General features: G+C 43.6%; 1 protein-coding gene and 1 long non-coding RNA gene across 6 annotated transcripts in view; one reads left to right on the top strand and one right to left on the bottom strand.

The window, feature by feature from the left end:
- LOC122431808 overlaps nt 1-9,392 on the bottom strand; it is a 68,856-nt gene extending 59,464 nt beyond the window's left edge. For all 5 annotated transcript variants that reach the window (XR_006266631.1, XR_006266632.1, XR_006266633.1 and 2 more), the window contains exon 1: nt 8,400-9,392. This is a non-coding gene — a long non-coding RNA (uncharacterized LOC122431808). The remainder of the gene's footprint in view (nt 1-8,399) is intronic.
- Nucleotides 9,393-10,267: 875 nt separating this feature from the next.
- On the top strand, nt 10,268-12,778 carry GAS1 (growth arrest specific 1). Its single transcript, XM_043453276.1, has one exon. It carries the CDS (start codon nt 10,408-10,410, stop codon nt 11,449-11,451), a length of 1,044 nt encoding a protein of 347 aa, XP_043309211.1. The 5' UTR covers nt 10,268-10,407; the 3' UTR covers nt 11,452-12,778.
- The last annotated feature ends 11,851 nt before the right edge of the window (nt 12,779-24,629 follow it).

Genomic DNA, 24,629 nt, shown 5'->3' with positions numbered 1-24,629 from the left:
TAAGATCTTACTAAATTCTAGGATATATATCATAGCCTAAATTTTCACATTTGGTTTTTATCTTACTTTTTATATTTAAGCTTCTATTCAATTTTTTTTAATTTTTACATTTCCTCTTAAATGGATGGCCAGTTTTCCAAGCATCATTTATTTAAGGGACCATACTTTTTCCACTGATTAAATCATAACCTTTGTGAAATAAATATATGACAAAGGTTATGGTCTAATCAGCACCATATTGCTTTAATTATTAAGGAGGTATCATATGTTATGATCCCTCTCATTTGAGTTTTGTAATTATTTTAGGTATTTGTAATCAACTTTCCTATATGAATTTTAACATATTTTCATCCAGTTCTAAGAAAAACCCTGTTGAGATTTCAACTGGAATTGCATCAAATTTATGTATTATTTAGAAAAATTACCATTTTATTTTGTGACTACTTTATCTATATATTCAGATCTTATTTTCATTCTCATTGTAATATAACTACTCATGCGTCCACATCTTCCTTATAAAATTTATTCCTAAATATTTTATATCTTTTGCACAAATATGCATGAATATATTTTTCCAAACTATTATAATCGTAGTGATGGTGATGACCTTGGGCATTTTCCCAAAGAGTTGCTGTTTTGTGTTTAGTTGCTCATATCTGACTCTCTGTGACCCCATAGACTGTAGCCCACCAGGCTCCTCTGTTCATGGGGATGCTCTAGGCAAGCATACTGGAAAGGGTTGCCATGCCATCTTCCAAGGGACCTTCCCAACCCAGGGATCGAACACAAATCTCCCACATTGCAGGCAGATTCTTTACTGCCTGAGACACCAAGGAAGCCCAAAGAAGTACTGGAAGTCTTTAAGTGGAGTAGTGATTTGGTCGGACTTAGCAGCAGCATGGAAGATTACTTTAGAGTAATGATTCCAAAATGCTGACTGAAGTCACAAAAACTTCTGAAGTCTCCCTTGTGTCATAACTTTCTGGTAAAATAAGAAAAAAATAGAACAATGTATTAAATTTTTAAAAAACCTAAATGCATTCAATTTAAAAGCTTCTATTCTCAAGTTATTCCCACACTGCTTTGGGGGTTTCAAAGTTGTCTTTATTTAATAAAACACTAATGTTAATAATTGGTAGTAAGGATTTTTTTATTTGTTAATTCAAAAGTTGGTACCTTTTTTCCAAAGACAATCCAATTTTTTAAAAAGTGAATTGATCTATGAAATTCCCACATCTGGGGACCACTTGCAGGATTATTTGACCAGAAATAAACCTTTGTAATTTTTTTCTCAAAATACACACTCCTGGGCCCTTAGGGAAGAATTCAAGTATAATGGAACTTATATGGGTATATGTATTTTTAAGAAACCTCCCAAGTGATTCTGAGACACTTCCCTGGTTAAGAACCTCTGATTTAGAGAAAGAGTCGGGAAACACCCAGTGGTGAGCAATGGTGAAAACCTCTAAGAAGCCAGGGTAATGGGAATATAGAAAGGTTGGATGAGAGAGACTTTTTCTTAAATGAAATCAGTAAGACTTGGGATGGTCCTTGAGGGGGTTCTAAGAAAAGATGGGGTTTTGGAGAAGGCCCCACATCTTCAGCTGTGGGAATAACCCAATTTTATTGTGCATGAATGGGGTTCCCATCCATATGAGATTCCCATCCTATTTTGCTCCCAAGAATTCATTCTTCTTAAGAAAGCAATGGAGAGAGACAAAGAAGACTTTTAGGAAAAAAGGGGTAGACATTCAGGATGTAAGGTAGCATACAGAATTCTAGAGTAGATGTTGTTGGTTTGTACTGGATGTCTGCTACCAAGTATTCACAGTCTCTACTTATAAAAACAAAAATAAATTAAAACAGGTGAGTGGGCATCTATGACTTAAGGCTTCAGCTAAGTAGTATGCATCCTAGACACTCCCCAAGGACATATTGCTAAGTCCCTGAAAGGGCAGAGATCTGCTTCTCATGGCCTTCTCTCTGCCATATTGCTAAGCACCAACAGGTAGGTGATGCTTAACACTGAACCTTTTTTTCTTACACCAAACCACACAGCACTTTGGGAATATCATTTTATATTTCAAGACTTCAGAACTGATTCTTTTAACTTCTCAGGGCCTCTGTTCTCTTTTCTATAGTATAAGTGGTTTAGAAGTTCTGAAGTTGGCTAATTTAGAAGACAAGCAATAAGTTTCTGATTTTCACACATTAAGCCCATCAAATATTTTGACTACCTTTGATGGGCCATCAATTGGATGTGGGATGTAAAGAAAAGGGAAGAATCCAGGTAAATCTTTGACCCAAGTAATTGAGTATGATGGCAAGTGTATATATGATTAACTACTGGTGAATAACAAACTACCTCAAAATTTAGTGGCTTGAAACAACATCTTGGGTTTTTTCTTATGATTCTTTGGGTTGACCAGGGTAAGCTGTGCTGTCCATTCATGGGGCAAGATCGAAACTAGGATGAGGTGAATGAAGTGTCTAGTGTACAGAATGTAAAGGTCACTCTCTCAAAGTCCCTGCAGCATCACTATGAAAGCAAACACTTCCTTAAATTTTATATCTGGCTGCTTCACCTCCCCTCATCCTAGTCCTGACCTTGGGTTGGGGTTTCTCTTATATGCTTTCCATCACATGGCAGCTGCAGCTACAGATATCTAAAGATTCCACAGGGCTAGATATCCAAGATGGCCTTTTCACTCACATATCTTGTACCTCCTCACTCACATGGCTGAAAAAGCTGGGAGCTCCCCAGCCATCTCTTTGTCTCGCCACGCATCTTCTCCACATGGCAACCCTGGCCTTCCTCACAGCATGGTGTTCTGAAAGCATTCAGAATTCCTACACAGTAACTAGCTTCTCCAGAGCATGCATTCCGAGAGGCCCAGGTAGAAGCTGCAAAGTTTTTTGTGCCCTCACTGGATGGTCCTAGAATGTCAGTCACCAATATTGCATTCAAAGTCATTAATGTCTGCCCAAGATTTAAGGGAAAAGAAATTAGACTCTGCCTCTTGATATAAGTAGCACAGATATAAAAGGATGGAGGACATTGATGGAGATGAATTTTGGAGAATACAAGCCACTGAAAGACCAGGCAACAAACATGTTTTGGGGATGGGAAAACAGAAGTGCTCCTGGAGCAAGCTAAGTTTGTGATGCTCATTAAGCAACCAAGTGAATAAATATACATGGAAAACAGAGAAAGACTGGGATTGAAATGTAACTCAGCATCTAGGCACTGGATGAGATCACCTAAGGAGTGAGTTTCGAGAGAGAAGGAGCCCCCAGCCAGTACAATGGGGAACAGGAAAATGCAGCGTCTCAGAAGCCAAACAAAAAGGTACGTTGAAGAGAAGGGTTATCGTCCTGTCATGTGGTACTGAAAAGTCAGACAGAATGAGGACTGAGCAGTGATCGTTGGGCAGAGCAAGATTTCAGTCATCCTTGATGAGAAAAATACTGGGATGAATCTTGATTATAGTGAATTGAGGAGACAGCAGAGAAAGTGAGTAAAGGCAACTTTTACAAGAAGTTTTAATAGAAATGGAGTAGTTACTGAGTGGGGAGTTGTGGTCTAGGAAGAGTTTGTTTTGTTTTATGATAGAATGAAGTATAGCCTATTGCAAGTGGATTAGCATGATACAGTAGAAAGTGAATTAAGAAAGCAGCAGAAGTAACTACAAAGAGCATTTTGAACAGGTGACAACACTGAGCCAGACTGGAAAGACAGGAGTTGGTAGCAAGTGAGATGACACTCCAGTTAGAGATCCAGAACTGGAAACTTTGAGGTGACACAGTTATGGCAATGGTTAGGCCTAGGGTACCGTTCAGAGTTGTTGCATGAATGTGAGGGAGTCAAGGAACTCAGAGGTCAAGTTTGTCATGAAGAGTAGACTGGAGAGAAACCAGTGAGTCAGAGGCTGACACCATGAGGAAATGTACCCCTGAGAAAATTAAGCCCGAATGCCCAAATGCACCAGCAATGGTTTTATACCCTATCCACTGAGCTGAGATGGAGCTATGTTCCCAGAATTCCTCTCCCCACGTGGTTCCCTGTTGGTGTCAGCCATGAGGGGAATTTTGCACCAGATTTGGAAGAAGGAAGTGAAGCAGCAGCACCACATTCTTTGTAGTCTCTGTGGCAGCTGGCACCCTTCCTTGCTGATTTAAACCTCCCCTTGGTTGGGATGGGTCAGCACCTGACCTGAGCTTCCCAAGCTCCCTCCACTCTCTTACTTCGGCTTCTCTGAGTCCTGGACAAAGTGTGTATCAGCTCCAGGTTTGAAGGCACCAGCTTTCCCTACAAGTTACCCCCTGAGTTACCAAGCCTGGAAGTGATGAGGAAGATGCTAGTTCCAGTTCACCCTGACTGGTTCCAGCTTTCCTCACAAGTTGAAGTCCCAGTTTTCCTTTCCAACCACCTATCTGGCCAACCCCAGTGAATTCAGGCTGAACAGCAGACAGAAACAACAGGCCACACCGCCCACCGCCCACCGCCCAGCTACCACCCCTGTGGGAACTCCCCTCTCCATAATAAATCCATCTGTCTTGCTCACACATCCTGCCCTGGTCAAGCTCTGGCTGACATAGCATCCACTGTGATGGGCCAACTTCTCCTCTGTGCCCAGGGTGGTACCATTGCAGAACCAGGTTCATCTGCCTGACATGCGGCAAGGCAAACGCTGACATGCCAAGGTTTACAGCAAAGTGTGTATTCACAAGGCAGTCAAATGAGGAGACCCAAGAACACTTCTCATGTGCCTCTCCGAAGGTGAAGGGTTCAGGGTACTTAAGGGATAAAGCTGACGTGTGGGGAGCATGGGGAAAGGGGATTGGAGGTAAGAAAAGGGGGAGGAATCATCATTCTACCCAGGCACATCTAAGCTACAGGTGTCTTCATGAGACAAATGTTTATAAAATGGCACATTAGTATGTTCTTAGGGTAGAGTTTTCAGTTCTCTGATGTCAAGAGGTCACCAGGCAGACAACCGAGCATGCTCAGTTGATGCTTGGGTGGTCTTAACTGGCTACAGCTCCAACTGTGCACAGCTGACTCCATGTTCCTATAAAACAACTTGGGCAAACACCTTATTGTTTAGGTTACTTGACACTTGGGAGCTTCCCAGGTGGTGCTAGTTGTAAAGAACCCGACTGCCAATGCAAGAGATGTAAAAGACACTGGTTCAGTCCCTGGGTCAGGAAGATCACCTGGAGAAAGACATGGTAACCCACCCCAGTATTCTTTCCTGGAGAATCCCATGGACAGAGGAGCCTGTCAAACTACAGTGCATAGGGTCTCACAGAGTCGGACAAGTCTGAAGCGCCTTAGAATGGCACATGACACTTGGAGGACATGTAAGTTTTCTGTAGCAAAAATTAAATCAAGCTTGGTCAGTGAAGGCAGGTTACAGGTTTACTGATGACCCTCAGTTTCAGTACTGGTTATATACCATACTTGAGGAGGAAATAGCCACTCAACTCATTCTCTGTCTTCTGTGGTTTACAGGAGTAGTCCTGGTTGAGAAGAGCTGTGAGTGAAGTGAAAGTTATTCAGTTGTGTCTGACTCTTTGCGACCCTGTGGACTATACAGTCCATAGAATTCTCCAGGCCAGAATACTGAAGACGATAGCCTTTCCCTTCTCCAGGGGATCTTCCCAACCCAGGGATCAAACCCAGGTCTCCTGCATTGCAGACAGTTTCTTTACCAGCTGAGCCACAAGGGAAGCCCTAGAGGCACTGTTGATGGAGGAAAAGTCAGTGGGTGACTATTGGAGTAGCAGACAGTCACTCAAGGAAGCTGAAGGTTTCCGGGGAAGAGGGGAGAGAATAGTTTGGAAGTGGGAACAAGGGAGGAACAACAGTCCATCTACTCCATTTCCAGGGCTGGTGAGAAGTGGGTTATGGAAGAAAAATCAGCCAGAAATGAAGAACATTTTTGAGGAAGGCTGCCTCAACAGGCTAGCTGGGATGTATTTTTCCAGCTTTGTTGAGATATAATTAATGTATAACATTGTATAAGTTGAAAGTTTACAATTTGACAGTTTAATAAACCTGTGTACGGTGAAATGCATACCACAATAAGGTTGGTTAACACATCCTTCACCTCACATAATTACCATTTTTTGTTGTTGTTGTTGAAGTGAGAATATTAAAGTTCTACTCTCATAGCAACTTTCAAGTATAAACACAATAGTGTTAACTACAATCACCATGCTATACATTAGTTACATCCCTGGAACTTACTCATCTCATAACTGAACGTTTGTACCCCTTGACAAATCTCATTTCCCCCAACCCTCAGTCTCTGTCAACCACCATTCTACATTGTTTTTATGAACTTGGTTAAGACTCCACATATAGGTGAAACCAGACAATATTTATCTTTCTCTGTCTGACTTATTTCACTTAGCATAATGCCTTCAAGGGACATTCATGTTGATGCAAATGACAAGATTTCCTTCTTTTTCCTTTCTTTTCCTATGGCTAAATCATGTTCCATTATATGTATGTGTGTGTGTATATATATATATATATATATATATATATATAAAACCACATTTTACTGATCCTTTCTTAGCCTGTTGATGTATACTTAGGTAGTTTTCTATCTTGGCTACTGTGAAAAATGCTGCAATGATCATGGGAGTGCAGATACCTTTTCAAGATAGTGATTTCATCTCCTTTGGATAAAGTATTCTGAAGTGCAATTGCTGGATCATATGGTAGTTCTATTTTTAATTTTTTGAGGAACCTCCAATCTGGTTTCCATAGTGGTTGCATAAATTTATATTCTCAGTAACAGTGCATGAGGGCTCCCTCTCCTCTATATTCTCACCAGCATTTGTTATCTCTTTTTGAGGACAGCCATTCTAATAAGTGTCAGGTGATATATCATTGTGGTATGATTTGCATTTCCCCAATCATAAGTGACATTGAGCATCTTTTCATGTATTTGTTGGCCATTTGAATGTCTTCTTTGGAAAAATGTCTATTCGAGTACTCCCTCCATTTTTTAATCAAATTGTTTATTTTTTTGTTATTGAATGGTATGAGTTCCTGTTATATTTTGCATATTAATCCTTTATCAGATATGGGGTTTGCAAATATTTTCTCCTATTCTATATGTTCCAGCTGGTTTTAATTAGAGTAAGAAGGTGGAGCTTCAGCTCAGAAAGCAGCTTGGGAATATGCAAGATTTTTCTAAGAACAAATTGAGATTCCAGTTGAAGTGGGATTTGAGGGGGTGGGGTTGGTGGGGGGAAAGCTCAAGATGGGAATCATGACTTAAGCTTAAGTCAGCTTAAGGGATGTACAGAGTGATATGGGGATTAGTGTGGGGGCGATGAGAGAGGGCTTGGAGGTCTGGTGGCTATCAATGAAAACCTGGATGTAAGGCAAGGTGATACCCAGTCTCTGGGGCCGATGCAGGAGCGGGCTCACTCCTCCTTCTGTCTCATCATCATAGCCTCCTTTTCAAAAGTTTGGTCTCTCCAGCTGCTGAAAGCCATGCAGGCCTGAAATGCCATGAGGCAGGGGTGCTGAGGTGACTACCTTAAAGTTCTCAAAGCTCTTTGCCTTTCTGAAATCCCACTGAGCTCTATCAAGGCCAGGATGGGGGCTAGTGTTACAAAAAAACAACAAAACATGTGCACCTCTAGAAAGGGTGTTCTCAAATGTTGGTTCCCAACAGGATTTCCCTGAGAATTTGTTAGAAATGCAGAGTATTGCTCCCCACCCCCACCCCAGTCCTACAGCATCAGGAACTCCAAGAGAGGACCCAGCAGTGTGGCTTTAAACTAGGCCACCAGGCGAGTCTCAAGCTCACTAAGGTTTGAGACCCACTATTCTAAAGGAACTGAACAAACCAAACGTCAGCTTAAAATGCAGCTGACTGCCCACCTTGTTCTTATGAGCCTAAAGCCACAGCGTATTAAACGTGAAAGGACTTTTTCAAGGATCCAATCTGGCCTTGTACCTTACATGTGAAAGGTCCAAGTCATAGAAAGGGACTGTGACTTGTCCAAGCCCTCCCGGCAGGACGGAGATTACAATTCCAAATAACCAAAAAAATAAAAAGAAAAACAAACAAAAAACACCCCAGAATATGGGAAATGGTTGTTCCAAAGGGCCATCCAGTTGCAGACTTAATATATTTAAATATAGATTGCTATTGTTGTTTGGGCGTTCTCCATTAATCAAGCCAGAGCAACGAGGTCTGTCTTACTTCACCCTGGCTTTTTAAGGTTTATTTGGTTTCGTTTTGTTTTGGGGAATTGCTGAAATGCAATTCCTAATGCAGACCCTGAGCCTCCGAGGAATGCAGCAGGCTCCGCCTGATAAGTCTGCAGACGCTGTGTCTCTATTCTAAGTTCTGCCATTTCCAACTCACCGGGCCCCTGGGGAGAGACGGACAGCCGAACGCTGTGCGTACTGGACCGCGGCTGCCTCGGCTTCACCAGAGGAGATTTAGCCTGAAGTTTTGTGACAGATGGAGTTGATAGTCTCTCCACGGAAAGGGGAGGAAAAAAGCGCCAGTTTTTGACAGGCTGCAGACGCCCGGTGCCTCTGGTGGTCGAAGGCTGCGTTGCGCCGCAGTTAAGGTAGTTCGCAAACTCCCGCGCCTGGATCGCAGAGGCTGCTGTAGGCGGCGGTTTCCCTTAAACCCAGGGAGACTGAAACATACGCTTGAATAGAAACCTTGCAGGATGCCAAGTTATACCCTTCCTCTTCTGTTCTGACTGCGGCCAGAAGGTACTGCGCAACATCCCTAAATATTTTTAATGTATTGTTTCTTTCATCACCGTCCGTTAGAAACTTTCCTTCTTAAAAAAAAATTAATTTGACTTATTGGATTTCTGTCTTGAAAATGACAACAATGCCTGGCTCCAGGGCCATACCTGCCAGATCGGTAAATGGGGACCAGGGTGCTGGGTGGGGGCTGTAAAGGGTGGTAAATATCGATATCCCCCTAGCTAAAGCATTTGCCTCTTGTGTGTGCCTGGATTTTTTTTTTTTTTTTTAAGTTTCAGAGTTCCACATTAAATTCTCTGGGTTCTCTTCCCCCCTTCCCCCCAACCCCCGTGATGATCCGGCAAAGATGGGGAACTCGGAAAACAAACTGAATTTTGAATTCAGTCGAAAGCACAGATAAGGGCCAGGCAGAATTAATAAAAGTACCAAATAAATAAATAAAACAGAAGAAGAAGAAAGGAAAAAAAAGAAGAACCAAACAAAAAGGACCGTGGCCAAGCCGGATGCAAACGGCTGCCCCTGCGCCCGGCCCGCTGGTTCCGTGCGCGGGCAAGGGCTCCACATCCGAGCCTCCTTAAGAGTAGGAGGAGCTCCCGGGCCTCTGTCAGGCTCCTTAAGCCGTTCCTTTCAAGCCCTGAATGCCTGAATGTGAGCTGCCCACCACCCTCCCCGCCCTCCCCCACTCCGCAACCCCACTCCAGCGGCTCGTAAAAAAAAAAAAAAAAAAAAAGTTTCAACAACAACAGGCGGGACCAATAGCATCTCGAAAAGCCGGGAAAGGGGGCCGAGCAAAGGGCGAAGGAGAGTGGAGAAAGGAGAAAGCGGGCAGGCTCGGAGCGCGCGGGGCCGGGGCTCGGCGAGCCGGAGGAGCGTTGCTAATGTTTTTGTTTGTTTGCTTTTCCATGCATGCATAATGAGGGGGCACCGCGGCACCACGCGGGGGCTCCCGGCCCACTTTTGTATTTAAAGCCTCGCAGCGAGCGAGTCCGCAGCCGGGCTCAGCGGATCCGCTCCCCGGGCTCCTTGTCACCCGAGAAGCCGCCGCCGAGGGAAGCCCGGGAGCCGCCGCTCTCCCGCCGCGCCGAGTTTCCCGTTTTCACCGTGCCGCCCGGAAAGAGCTCCCCGGAGCCGAGGCCGGGGTCGCCGCGGGCGGAGGGGGAGGGGACGCGGGCGGCCGGGCCGCGGGAAGGCGGGCAGCGCCCGGACGCGAGCCAGGAAGCGGCGCGATGCAAGAACCCGCGGCGGCGGCGCGGCGCTGAGTCCGGGAGGAAGGAACTGCCGCGGCCGCACAACGGATCTGCAGGCGCAGAGCAAAATGCACCCGCGGCGCCGCGCGGTCCCGCAACCCCGCCGCGGCCCCACGGCCCGCAACCTCCGAGGGCGGCAGTGAACGCCTCCCGCCACTGCCGGGGGCCGACCGGAGGGGCTCTCCACGGCCGTGCACTTCTAGGAAGCCCCCGCAACCCAAGCGAGAGCCGACCTTCTGCAAGCAGCGGGGCAACAGCCGGCGGCGCGCATGGATTTATGAAAACACTCATGCAAGAAGTTGGCAGGACTGGGGCAAACTTTTCCGCCGGCTCTGCGTCCGCCGCTCCCCGCGCCTCGTCTCCTTTCCGCTCCTCGCCCGGCGGCCGCCGCTGCCCGCGATGGTCACAGGGCTGCTGGGCGGCGGCGGCGGGGCCCGCAGGGGAACCGTGCCGGGCGCCTGGCTGTGCCTGATGGCGCTGCTGCAGCTGCTGGGCTCGGCGCCGCGGGGCTCGGGGCTGGCGCACGGCCGCCGCCTCATCTGCTGGCAGGCGCTGCTGCAGTGCCAGGGGGAGCCGGAGTGCAGCTACGCCTACAACCAGTACGCCGAGGCGTGCGCGCCGGTGCTGGCGCAGCGCGGCGGGAGCGACGTGCCGGGGGCCGCCGCCGCAGCTGCCGCCTTCCCGGCCTCGGCCGCCTCCTTCTCTTCGCGCTGGCGCTGCCCGAGCCACTGCATCTCGGCCCTCATTCAGCTCAACCACACGCGTCGCGGGCCCGCCTTGGAGGACTGTGACTGTGCGCAGGACGAGAACTGCAAGTCCACCAAGCGCGCCATTGAGCCGTGCCTGCCCCGGACGAGCGGCGGCGGCGCAGGCGGCCCCGGCGCGGGCGCGGGCGGGGTCTTGGGCTGCACCGAGGCCCGGAGGCGCTGTGACCGCGACAGCCGCTGCAACCTGGCGCTCAGCCGCTACCTGACCTACTGCGGCAAGCTCTTCAACGGGCTGCGCTGCACCGACGAGTGCCGCACGGTCATAGAGGACATGCTGGCCATGCCCAAGGCGGCACTGCTCAACGACTGCGTGTGCGACGGCCTGGAACGGCCCATCTGCGAGTCGGTCAAGGAGAACATGGCCCGCCTGTGCTTCGGCGCCGAACTGGGCAATGGCCCGGGCAGCAGCGGCTCGGACGGGGGCCTGGACGACTACTACGACGAGGAGTACGACGACGAGCAGCGCCCCGGGGGCACGGGCGGCGATCAGCCGCTGGACGATGATGACGGGGTCCCGCACCCGCCGCGCCCGGGCGGCGGCGCTGCAGCGGCAGGCGGCCGCGGGGACTTGCCCTACGGGCCCGGGCGCAGGAGCAGCGGCGGCGGCTGCCACTCGGCACCCCGAAGCGCCTGGACCCTGCTCGCCTCCATCTTGCTGCTCCCGCTGCTCTTTTAGCCCTCGCGCCCCCCGCCGTCGGCCACGGGAGGGTCGGCGACGGGGCACCTGTGGCTCGGGGACAGAGGGGTGGTCGGGGATTTTTTTCCAAAACGTTTTCTAGGTGGCTTCTGCCTAGCCGATATCCCGCCCTCGACTTGTCGCACCATCCTCGCCTCCTCTCCGGAGCAGGACTTTTTGGACATCCTTCCCTGCCCCCATTCCAGGCTCCAGAAACTCTCCGCAGAAGCCTGCCTAGCTCCAGACCCCCGGCATGAAACGGGCCTGGCAGGGGGGACAGAACCGTAGTTCTGGACTCCGAAGAGAGGATGATGACCAGAGGGGCCTTAAGAGTTTCAAGGGACTGGGTTTGGAGCGGGAGTTTTGAAGAAGGATTTATATTTTCATAGGGACTGTTTATTAGTATTTCTCCTGGAGGGAGGGGGTGCCGGTATCGACTTTTATTGTGGCCAGTGAGGACATTGCAATCGTAACTGATTCTCGTTTACTCTTGGTTTCCGCGCCCAGAATTGTTTTTGTAGGGGGGTTGGGGTGCGGGAGGTGAGGGTGGCGGTCATGAGAAGGGTTAATGTTCCTGAGTTTGGATAGTTTTGAGCCCTTGACTTTAATTTCATTGCCACCACTCTGATCTCTTAGCACATTGCTTAGGATTAAGGATCCAAAAATGCTATCTAGAGAGTTGCTAGTGGTGTTGAACAATGCAAGTTTTTATTTAAAAGAGCTCTGCACTGCCATTTATGAAGCCTCTTTATGATGTTTGTTTTGTTGTCATTTTTGTTCTTTACACCAAGAAATTGTATGTACAAAAATGCAGAGAACATATATTGCCTCTGCTTTTATCAGGGCACTCACCCCTGGTACTTCGTATATAAAATGTATTAAAACTGGGATTTGTTACCAGTTGCTGTATTTTGTATATAGAATTTTTATAAATTGTATGCTTCAGAAATAATTTATTTTTTAAAAAGAAATTTAAAAATTTAATTCCACATCCATGGTACACCTTTCTTGCCTGAAATGTAAAGAATCCAATTGTCACCAGGGATCCAGAACCACCATAAATTGTGAAGTGTGCTCTATCTAGAACAGTTTAAAAATGTACAGTGTATTTTATAGATTTGAAGTTAACATTCTTATTTTCAAGAGAATTTATGAACATTGTAGAAATGTATAAATGCATTTCCAAACTGCCTTAAACATTGTATTTTTATAGACTTAAAAAAAAATCCTATGTTTTAAGTAACTGTGGCTTTGTGTATTTTTTTTTTTTTTTGGTTATTTGATTTTATTAAAATGTGTACATCAGTAAAGAGTTTTAAATAATGAATATGGTGTAGTTACTTTCCAGAGTCACATTGTGGTTAACCCAATAATGGGTGAGAAGCAGGATGGAGGGGCCAGTGGGAATCTATCAACCATCAACTGAAATTAAAATACAGTTCAAGACTAGAAATGAGGGCTATTATTTCTGCCTTCAATTTAATGAACAATTAAACATCTGTAAATGAGGCAGCTAAAAAGATATAATTTGACTGGTCTCCATTGGTATTTACATTTGTGGAGCGGCTTGGCATAGTTTGGGGCTAACCCACACATCTCTTTACCCTTCCTCCTTTCCACTGGGACCCCCCCCCCCCCACCCTCTGGAGTCTCCTCTCTGGCTACTAGAAGTCCTTGTCCTCCTACAATCAAACATGCCAATAACATCTGTTACCAATAGGTCTTAGAAACCTGGGAGACTCAACTTCAAAGTCATTTTCACACTTTGGGTGAAAAAGTACAAAATTTTGTTACAAAACATTCAGGCGGGCGAAAGTAAACATACTGGGGAGAGGAACAATTACCAGAACTTGTAATATTGTTGTGAGGAGTTGTTTAGCAGTGGGCTGAAGGCTGGGTTCCTGCCAGAGCTACTGATCTACACTCAAACGCCCTTAGATAAATAATTACACTCTTAAGCTGTGTCGAGTGCTGATACACTTGACCTTGTAAATAGAAATGTTTGCAGTAGGAATAAACTCCGGCATTGGAAAATCTTTTAAACATTAACACAAAAGAGAGCGCTCTGTCCTCTGGGGATTTGAGTCTGAACCTCGCCAAGCTAGGCACTTGCAAGGGGGAAAAAAAGTTTATTTATCTTCTATTCCTGGTGTTTATTTAAAGCTTTTCATTTTAAACTCGGTGATTGGAAGGCAAGTCAGGAGTTTAAAAGTCACCACAAATAAACTTTGTCTGAGGGGTCGACAGATTAGCAAGATCTCGTGTCTCTTTATATGATATTAACATGTGCTGAGAAAACATAACCAGATTTCTCTGCTGCCTGAAGTAATTAACAAAGCTATGCCCCCTTCCAACTTCCTCCCAGTCACTCCCACCCCTACACTGGAAGTTTCTTTTGCCTCTAACTCGCTCAGCTTCGAGGCATTTCTTAGTGCATCTAAAACCAAGATTCATACATGCATAGCATCAGAAAGCCTGAGATAGTTGTGGTGTCAGGTCAGCCCAGGAGAGTGGTGTGTGGCTAGAACCAGGTCACCTGAATGGTTGAGTAAACATATTGTTAAAATAAAGCTGAAAGCGTTGTTTCTTTGGTAAGTGAACAAAGAGTATTCCAAAAGACTTGTAAATGAAATCAGCTTTCTTTACAAAACCAAGAGTTAGCAAATGCTTCTGCATTTGTCCTTAAATATATTTAAATCATCTCCTCCTGTTATTTTAACACATTCTTGACTAAAAGTTAAGTCTTTGTCCCAGTAAAAGGCCCAGTTTTCCCCAGTACGAAGTAAAAGGCATTAGCACTAGAAAAGGCCTGATAATTAACTGCTACAATAAACTCACGACTTGATTTTACAGGGTCCTGTCAAAAGCATCTGCCTGGAGTAAATCAACACAACTCGCTCTTGGGGAGCGCAAGGACTCGAGGCTTTCTGCTTTCTTCTTTGGAGAAAGTGAACATTGATCGGTGGTCCATTTTAATTTAAACAGTTCTACACTAGAGCCTAGGAGCCCCCCTCAGCCCTCTGCAGACCTAGTGAATTCCAGAACAGGTTTCTGAGATGTTAGGTTCCTGGATTATAGGTTGCCATCTGCTCCTGGGCAGAAAAGATTTTTACAGATGTTGACATCTGTAATATCTCACGCTCTCAGGGGAGCCTTTGGAATTTTGGACATTTGAGAAGGCCAAATGTCTCATGGAGAATGCCTGGAAGTACCATTACTGAAGGCAAGGGAGCCTTGGCTTTTCCAGGGTAGCATTAAAAAGCACCCGACTTCTAACAGAAGTCTTCCAGGGTGAGAGCAACTCCTTTTTGGACTTCATGGAAAATCTGTGTCCTCCCGGCCGCTCCTATTTCCCTGTTAGCAGGTTTGCATTCTCTGTGACAGTTTATTTGTCTTTGGAGGCACTTCAGTGACAAATGTTTAAGGGAGTGTGGGACAATGGTGGAGAACAAGGGGGCAGTTCATTGAGCTGACAGTGACCATACAGTAAATGGAAGGAGGTTCAGGCTTCACTGCTCACCCAAGCACACGGCAACGCTTTTGTGTATGACCACAATGGACATAACATAAGGTCTCTGTTTATTTTCAACAATATCTAGCAATGTACGCGGGCAATACACGTGTGGCAAGTGGGAAATGGCCGGAGGGAACTAAATTCTTGCATTAAGTAGCAGGACATCCTTTAGCGTGGGCAGGGTCCCGACAAACGTCCATAAGGAAGGAAACCACACACTTCAGGGACCACCATGTCAGGGACCACCACATGTCAGAACATGTCTAGGGTACACTGCAGCTCTCCTAGGGGAGTAGGGTGAAGACAACTCGGAACCAGCAGTCTCTCTGGATTGAAGAGTCATGAGAAATCAGGTAGAGTGGGAGGTTCCTTCCTCACCACTCCAGCATCTGTGCCCCGATTCCTCCCAGCAATGCCGTGTTGTATAAAATGAAAAGAGAGGAACGTGCCCTGAGAACTTTCCAAGACTGCAGACTCAGCACTGAAAATCTTCCCACTTGCAACTTTACCTTTGCATGATTAGCTCACAGGTTGCAACAGTGGAAGTTCTCCAACTTCCTCATGTGACCCTTTTTGATCCCGTAAAAAAGAAAAGCACACATGATTTGGTTTCTGACATCTTACACCAAGGACCTTCGGAAACAGGGTCAGCTGAGCCGGTCTCTCCCAGCTCTCCAAAGCAAGGTTGTTGGGAAGCATCTTGTTACAATGCCCATGGCCCAGGAGCAGTTCCAGGAGGCTTGGGCTTCCAGTGGGTCTTGCAGCTTTGTGAGTTGAGTAAAGTCAGAAGTTACTGTATTCTATTGGAGAAATTGCTTCTGCTGGACAGTTGAAAAGCTTCACCCTTGACTATTTGAATGACATAAGTAATGTGCTATTAGCATAAATACCTTCTAAGGCATCCATTTAATCAATTTCTTAAATAACAGAATGATCTACTACAAAATAGTGGACTGTATACACTATATTTTGGCACAAAGATGGTCATTCTCCCACTAGTAACCAGGGGCTCTAAATAAATGATTTCAACAATGTTTTATTAAAGGACGACAAGAGCCCTCCAGCTGCATTAATCGGGGAGAAGTCGAGTGGCACTTTTGTTATGGAAATGTTAAGCACATAATAGCACTGCCGAACAATGTGCGGCCACTTCATTCTTTCAGCCATGCTGACACCTCTTAAAGAGGAACTGCAGGGAAGGATGTGGGAAAGATTTGCTTTGCGAGAAGGCTTTCAGCTAATATTTTGGAGGGCTACCTCCAAACCATGTGTAATATGCATGCAATAGAAGCAAGAAAGGCTGCTGACATATTGCAAGTTTCCTTACCTTATTTCGGGAGCTCGGGTTCCTTAAGAAAATCATATGTCTACCTTTTTTTTGACATGGCATTTGTCAAAATTATATTTGGGTGATTTGGTAGTGCTGCAAGTCCAGTTTTAGAATGTGGATCAAAGACAGTTTCTCTCGATGGTGCTGAGATATACTGCAGTAGCTTTACTGAGTTCCCCTTAAGCAAGCAGGGTTAAGTCTACAAACAGGTGAAAACACACGTCATCAAGGACATCTTCAATCTATAACCAAAAAAATAAGTCCTATTATCTATTTCCAGACTTTATGGACACCTTTATATTTTCTGGTTATCAGTATGAATTTTTCCATTTATTTCTATATTTAAATATAGGATATTTGTATGTTCTCAGGCACTAGAATGGAGTCATTTTCTCACAACTACCAAGTACCATAATAAAGAACATTTCAGTGAGATTTGAGGACTTTTTGACAGACACCTCTTTTATGAAAGTGCCAGTCATCTAACCTTTAATTTTAACCCTTGTCTCCTCTTACCTGGCAAGTAGTTATGCCTGTTTGGAGCATCCTTCTGTAGTGAACATTGATGTAAGCTCCTAGGATGACCGAGACCTATGCCTGTAATCCTGAACAAGTGAGGGGAGTGGAGGGTGAACAAAAAGAATCTGCTTCAATTCTACAGATATCTGTTGAGGAGCTACCATTGTGTGTATGATGTACTTTCATCCCTGGACAAGCTGACAGTCAGAATGGGGATACAGACACCCATGTCATTTCAATATCACATGGCGAACACAGAGAAGGAGGATCAGATGACTTAGCCTGGGTTTAAGGAATGCTTGGAGAAAAAGACAAGCTTGGAGCTAGGAATGATAGCTCCAAGACAGGAATGGACATTAGCAAGAATGGTGGGGAAGACATTTCCATCAGAGGGAACCACATGTCCTAAGGCATGGAGGGACTGAGCAACATAGCATGTGCACGTGTGTGCGTGTATGTGTGTGCACACATGCACACGCTCGCATATGTTTATATGTGTGATTGAGTCACCAACAAAATGTAAAGTGGAAAGTAACAAGGATAGGGCTTGAAAGAAGGGCTAATACCACGTCATAGAAGCCTTGAAAGTCATTCTAGGCATTGACCTTATCCTGCCATGTCCATGATAGGAAACCTCTGCAAACTCCCAGCTGAAGGCTCCAGAAGTTTACCTTCTTGAACAGAGTACATGGTGGTTTTAAAGCGTGAAGACCAGAGACAGGGACAACAGTTACTGCTAGGTTCAGTTAAAAAAAAAGTCAGATCACTCTGATGGGTCAAACATGGAGCACTCAGGGAAGGAAAAGGCCAACCACTGGACTACTAGGTTTCAGGCTAGCAGTCCTCAGGGAAGAAAGATTCAGGGGCTAGTTGTGTTTGGGGATATAAGGAATATCCATTTGGCAGCACACTGCAGAAAACCAGCTTCAGGGATGAAGCTTGAGGCAGGAGTCAGACTTGTAGAGTGGTCATGGTTAAGACTCTAAGAGTGATGCACCCAAAGAAAGTGTAGAGAGAAGAGGGCAGTGGGCAGAGGAACAAGTGCCCAGGAAAGGAATCCGAGAAGGGAGAATAGAAGGGCAGAGGCATTGTAAGAGAAGCAGAAGCGTGGAATGATAAAGCTTCTGGACATGGACACCTAAATATGAAAATGCTTGAGACCAGTGCATGTGTGTGTGCTGAGTATATACAATCTAGGTCTGCTTGTGTCAAGAGATTGAAGTCATACTTTTTGTACCACATTGATTCTCAAAATGTGGCATTGCAGGCAATTATTATTTCCCTTCTTATATAATTATTGTTGTTCTTGTGCAATCACTAAGACATGTCCAATTCTTTGAGACCCTATGGCCTGTCCTTCACTGTCTCCCGGAGTTTGCTCAGATTCATGTCCATTGAGTCGGTGATGCTATCTAACCATCTCATACTCTGCCCCTGCTTCTCCTTTGGCCTTCAATTTTTCCCAGGATCAGAGTCTTTTCCAATGAGTCGGTTCTTCGCCTCAGGTGGCCAAAGTATTGGAGCTTAAGCTTTAGTATCAGTCCTTGAAATGAATATTCAGGGTTGATTTTCTTTAGGATTGATTAGTCTGATCTCCTTGTAGTCCAAGGGACTCTCAAGAGTCTTCTCCAACACCACAGTTTGAAAGCATCAATTCTTCGGCACTCAGCCTTCTTTATGGTCCAAATCTCATACCCATGCGTGATTACTGGAAAAACCATAGCTTTGACTAGATGGGCCTTTGTTGGCAAAGTAATATCTCTGCTTTTTAATATGCTGTCTAGGTTGGTCATAGCTTTTCTTCCAAGGAGCAAGAATCATTTAATTTCATGGCTGCAGTCACCATCTGCAGTGATTTTAGAGCCCAAGAAAATAAAATCTGTCACCATTTCCACTTTTTCCCCTTCTATTTGCCACGAAGTGATGGGGTTAGATGCCATGATCTTAGTTTTTTGAATGTTGAGTTTTAAGCCAGCTTTTTCACTCTCTTTCACCCTCATCAAGAGGCTCTTTAGTTCCTCTTGTTCCTTAGTATGATAAGGCAAAAAGAAATGACACTGGAAGATGAACTCCTCCCTGACCCGGGTTGGAAGTTGATACACTACTAAGGAAGAGCAGAGGGCAATTACTAACAGCTGCAGAAAGAATGAAGCAGCTGGGCCAAAGCAGAAATGATGCTCAGTTGTGGATATGTCTGGTGGTTAAAGTCCAATGCTGTAAAGAACAATATAATTTTATCAATGAATATATATTACTTCTTTTCAAATTTCAATGTTGTTTAGTAATATTCAGAACCCTAAAGAAGAAATAAGAAAGAGTAGTTTCACAACTTTGATAGCTACCACTGTTACCTGTGTTTCAGAGGACTATGACCTCCCTACCCTTCCACTCAGTCTACCTCAAATTCTCATGAAGTGATCTTTTTCTAAGGCTAAAATAATTCAAACTGTAAAATTACTCTGTTTCAAAAAGCAACATGACAAATGAAAATAAATCATAAAAACATTGCTTCTTGTTAGAACAAGAACTGTCTCAAGAGATCTTTGATTCAGCTATTCTACCCAAAGCAATCTATAGATTCAATGCAATCCCTATCAAGCTACCAATGGTATTTTTCACAGAACTAGAAGAAATAATTTCACAATTTGTATGGAAATACAAAAAACCTCGAATAGCCAAAGTAATCTTGAGAAAGAAGAATGGAACTGGAGGAATCAACCTGCCTGACTTCAGACTCTACTACAAAGCCACAGTCATCAAGACAGTATGGTACTGGCACAAAGACAGAAATATAGATCAATGGAACAGAATAGAAAGCCCAGAGATAAATCCACGAACCTATGGACACCTTATCTTTGACAAAGGAGGCAAGGATATACAATGGAAAAAAGACAACCTCTTTAACAAGTGGTGCTGGGAAAACTGGTCAACCACTTGTAAAAGAATGGAACTAGAATACTTTCTAACACCATACACAAAAATAAACTCAAAATGGATTAAAGATCTAAATGTAAGACCAGAAACTATAAAACTCCTAGAGGAGAACATAGGCAAAACACTCTCCGACATAAATCACAGCAAGATCCTCTATGACCCACCTCCCAGAATATTGGAAATAAAAGCAAAACTAAACAAATGGGACCTAATGAAACTTTAAAAGCTTTTGCACTACAAAGGAAACTATAAGTAAGGTGAAAAGACAGCCTTCAGATGGGAAAAATAATAGCAAATGAAGAAACAGACAAAGGATTAATCTCAAAAATATACAAGCAACTCCTGAAGCTCAATTCCAGAAAAATAAATGACCCAATCAAAAAATGGGCCAAAGAACTAAACAGACATTTCTCCAAAGAAGACATACAGATGGCTAACAAACACATGAAAAGATGCTCAACATCACTCATTATCAGAGAAATGCAAATCAAAACCACAATGAGGTACCATTACACGCCAGTCAGGATGGCTGCTATCCAAAAGTCTACAAGCAATAAATGCTGGAGAGGGTGTGGAGAAAAGGGAACCCTCTTACACTGTTGGTGGGAATGCAAACTAGTACAGCCGCTATGGAAACAGTGTGGAGATTTCTTAAAAAACTGGAAATAGAACTGCCATATGACCCAGCAATCCCACTTCTGGGCATACACACTGAGGAAACCAGATCTGAAAGAGACACGTGCACCCCAATGTTCATCGCAGCACTGTTTATAATAGCCAGGACATGGAAGCAACCTAGATGCCCATCAGCAGATGAATGGATAAGGAAGCTGTGGTACATATACACCATGGAATATTACTCAGCCGTTAAAAAGAATTCATTTGAACCAGTCCTAATGAGATGGATGAAAACTGGAGCCCATTATACAGAGTGAAGTAAGCCAGAAAGATAAAGAACATTACAGCATACTAACACACATATATATGGAATTTAGAAAGATGGTAACGATAACCCTATATGCAAAACAGAAAAAGAGACAAAGAAATACAAAACAGACTTTGAACTCTGTGGGAGAAGGTGAGGGTGGGATATTTCAAAAGAACAGCATGTATATTATCTATGGTGAAACAGATCACCAGCCCAGGTGGGATGCATGAGACAAGTGCTCGGGCCTGGTGCACTGGGAAGACCCAGAGGAATCGGGTGGAGAGGGAGGTGGGAGGGGGGATCGGGATGGGGAATACGTGTAAATCTATGGCTGATTCATATCAATGTATGACAAAACCCACTGAAAAAATAAATAAATAAATAAAGGCGAAAAAAAAAAAAGAGATCTTTCATCAACTCATTCACTGATTCATTCATCCATTCGATGTGCCAAGTGACACTCTAAATACAAGGTATACAGCAGGGAACTAAAAAGTGAACCTTCCTGCCCACAAGGAGTGTGGGCCATGATATAAACCTGTTTTCTGAATCTTGTTCCCTTGTGCTTTGCGGTCTTGTAACAAGATCATTCTTCCTGTATTAAGGAACAACCACACCCTCTTCTTTCTCTATACCTGTTCACTAAGCGTTTTGTTTATCTTTCCTTTTTCAAAATGTGTTCATGCCTCACAGATATATGTGGGAAAATATAAATTTTATATGTATGACTAATCATCCTGGGGTTTTTTATGTGTTTTACAAGTGGAAGAATTAAATCCCATAATTTTCAGTTCATTGTATGGTTGTCTTCTTCTAGCAAAGTTCTGATAGAAGAGTTAAGCCAAAATTTATTACAGCACTTTTAGGAACTAAAGCATACCTAATTCTCGACATGTGCCTAAATTCAGACATATGATTATATTCTGGCAGAACAAATTATCTGCAAGTAAATTAATCAATCACAAACTTGCATTTTACATATTATTTTTTAAATAACCATTAGTTAGCTCTAGAAATAGACAACAGATATACACCACTTAAATGGTCCAATGAAGCCCCTTGTTCATTGTCAATTGAAATTTTTTTATTTTTGCAAAAATTAATCTAGTGTAACAAATAGTATTTTTTTTTAAAGGGACTGCTATTTAGGGTGCTCACAGGAAACTGGTTATTATTTGGCTTCTGTTCACAATAGACCACCCCAAAACTTAGTGACTTAAAGCTGTTATCATTTATTTGCTCATGATTTTGTTGGTAGGCAATTTAGACAGTGGACTCAACAGGGCAGTTCTTTGCTGACCTTTTCTGGGCTCTCTTGGCTGTGGTTAGCTGGGGGTCAGGTAGCGGCAGGGTATGATCCTGATGGCCTCATTCACGTGACTTGGAATTGGCTGGTGTGATGGAGGCAGCTGAGACATGTGTTCCTCACATCTAGCAGGTCGGCCCAGGTTTCTTATTATGACAGCTGTACTCCAAAAGCAGAAAGAGAAGAAAGCACCAAAGTGCAAGCGCTTTTCAAGCTGCCACTTGCATCACATTTGCCAGTGTCCAATTGGACAAAGCAAGTCACAAGACCAGGCCCAGCTTCAATGGTAGAGAGATAGACTCTGCATCTTGATGAGAAGAAAGGCAAAGTCCAATTGCCAAGCAGCATGCAGTCAGAGATGGGAAGAATTATGGAAGCCAATTTGTAAACTCTCCCACAGTCATAAACGTGGCCCTTGAGTTCTGCAGGGATGATAGGAAGAAAGAAAGGTTAGAGAGTAGTTTATAGCTTTAATTTTCAGAATTTATAGAATGTTAGATCCACATGGCAAGAAAAGACCTGAAATATCAATCTACTCTTCTATTTGCAAAACATTTACAATGTAATATTATACATAGTAGGACCATTATTTCACTTTCTTCTGCTTCAAAATGTTTTATTTTGCATAATACTATACTTTTTGCCTTCCAGAGGAAATTTAGAATTAGTTTCTGGTATTTCTCTCAAAAACTTTCATTGAAACTTTGATTGGGATTGGATGTAATTCATAGATTGATATAGAGACAACTGGTAGCTCTATAATAGTCTTTTCATCTTTCCAGTTAGATAAATATTATACAGATCGATAAACAGATTTTACTATTCATTTTTATCTTCTTTTTTTATTCAGGTTTTACTTCTTTCTTTTTTGATTTATTTCTGGGCACTTCGTAGTTTTTGTTGGATGATGGTGATGATAATGATGACATTGCCTAATTCATTATTGCTGACACATAGATAACTTGGGTTTTGAATGTTGATCTTGTTTCTAATCACCTGTTGAGCTCTCATGGGCTTTAGTTATTGGGAGGAGATGCTTCTTGATATTTTAGACATATAAACCTGTATTAACGATTATCAAACTTTTTGGTCTAAGGAAGATTTATACTTTTAAAAATTACTGAGATTTTTGTCTATGTGGGTGTGAAGAGTTAGAGGGGCACAATTTCTAACCCTGCTAATGGTTTCTGATACCAGTTGCAACTTTGAGGTTCAGTAATTCACCGGGAGGACTCACAGAACTCACTGAGAGCTGTTATACTCACAGCTTCTCACTGGGAAAAAGTTTATAGAGCAGAAACAGGGCAAGTTGTCAGCAGAACTTCCATGCTGTCTCTTGATGGAGTCAGGGTATATGTGAAAATACATGTAGATTACTGCCAACCGGGGAAGCGTGCCTGAGCCCCATGTGCAGAGTTTTTATTGGGGCTCCATTATGAATACATGATTGCTTGATTGATGGCCCAAATGGTTGATCTCAGTTTCCAGGTTGACTGATACCATGTGACCCATGAATCACATTATTGGCCTTTCTTGTAAAACCAGCTCCTACTACAAGATGTGGCCAGATCCCCATCTTAAATAACTTCCTTACTATCTGTTTAATTCAAGACCTCCAAGCAAATAAAATTACCTCCAGAAGCTGAGGGCAAAGGCCAGACCTTTTCTGGGCAAGGTTAACCCAGTGGGTTCTGTTCATCCGTATTTGCTGTTGTGCTGTTCTCAGTAGCTCAATCCTGTCTGACTCTTTGCAACCCCATGAACTGTAGCCTGCCAGGTCCCTCTATCCATGGGATTATCCCAGCAAGAATATTGGAGTGAGCCACTATTTCCTCCTCCAGAGGATCTTTCTGACCCAGAGATCAAACTTGTGTCTCCTGCATCGGCAGGCAGATTCTTTACCACGGAGCCACCTGGGAAGCCCCATACTCATATTTACCATATTATAAATCAAAACAAATACATTTTAAAAATGTAGAATAAGTAATTAAGAATAAGAAACGTATACATGTTAAGATAAATATTTTAATGGAAAATGTCTTTTTTTTAAAAAGTAGTGAAAAGACAGCTAAATTTCCATATCTGCTCCTACGTTCTCTATTCCTATATGATATAAGAGATACACTATATATATATATGTATATGTGTATATATATGTAAAGCAGGGATAATTTAATTGCCTTTTCAGATAATTATGGACATTCTTCTTTGATATACTACAATACTCAATAAGTGGTAGATTTTTAAAGCTTAGTTGTTAGGTAGAATCTGAAACCATATCAATAAATACTTCATAATCTACGATGTTAATTCTTTTATCTTGCCATTTTAATGAAACTTTCATTTATGCATGATTTTAAATGTTTGGTTTTTGAAAAATGAAAGTGAAAGTTGCTTAGTCGTGTCTGACTCTTTGCAACTCTTTGGATTGTATAGTCCATGGAATTCTCCAGGCTAGAATACTGGAGTAGGTAGCCTTTCCCTTCTCCAGGGGATCTTCCTAACCCAGATATCAAACCCAGGTCTCCTGCACTGCAGGCAGATTCTTTACCAACTGAGCTATCAGGGAAGCCCCTTTTGAAAATTTTTTGTTACTGAATTATGAAGATAATTCAAATATCAACACATACTAATTTATAATATAAAA

This window comes from Cervus canadensis, chromosome 30 (assembly GCF_019320065.1).
Source record: "Cervus canadensis isolate Bull #8, Minnesota chromosome 30, ASM1932006v1, whole genome shotgun sequence".
Lineage (NCBI taxonomy): Eukaryota > Metazoa > Chordata > Mammalia > Artiodactyla > Cervidae > Cervus > Cervus canadensis.
This window is presented reverse-complemented; position numbering and strand designations above follow the sequence as displayed.

What these genes read in the sequence shown, in the direction of transcription:
- GAS1 (XM_043453276.1), top strand. Translation starts at nt 10,408, where the DNA reads ATGGTCACAGGGCTGCTGGGCGGCGGCGGCGGGGCCCGCAGGGGAACC.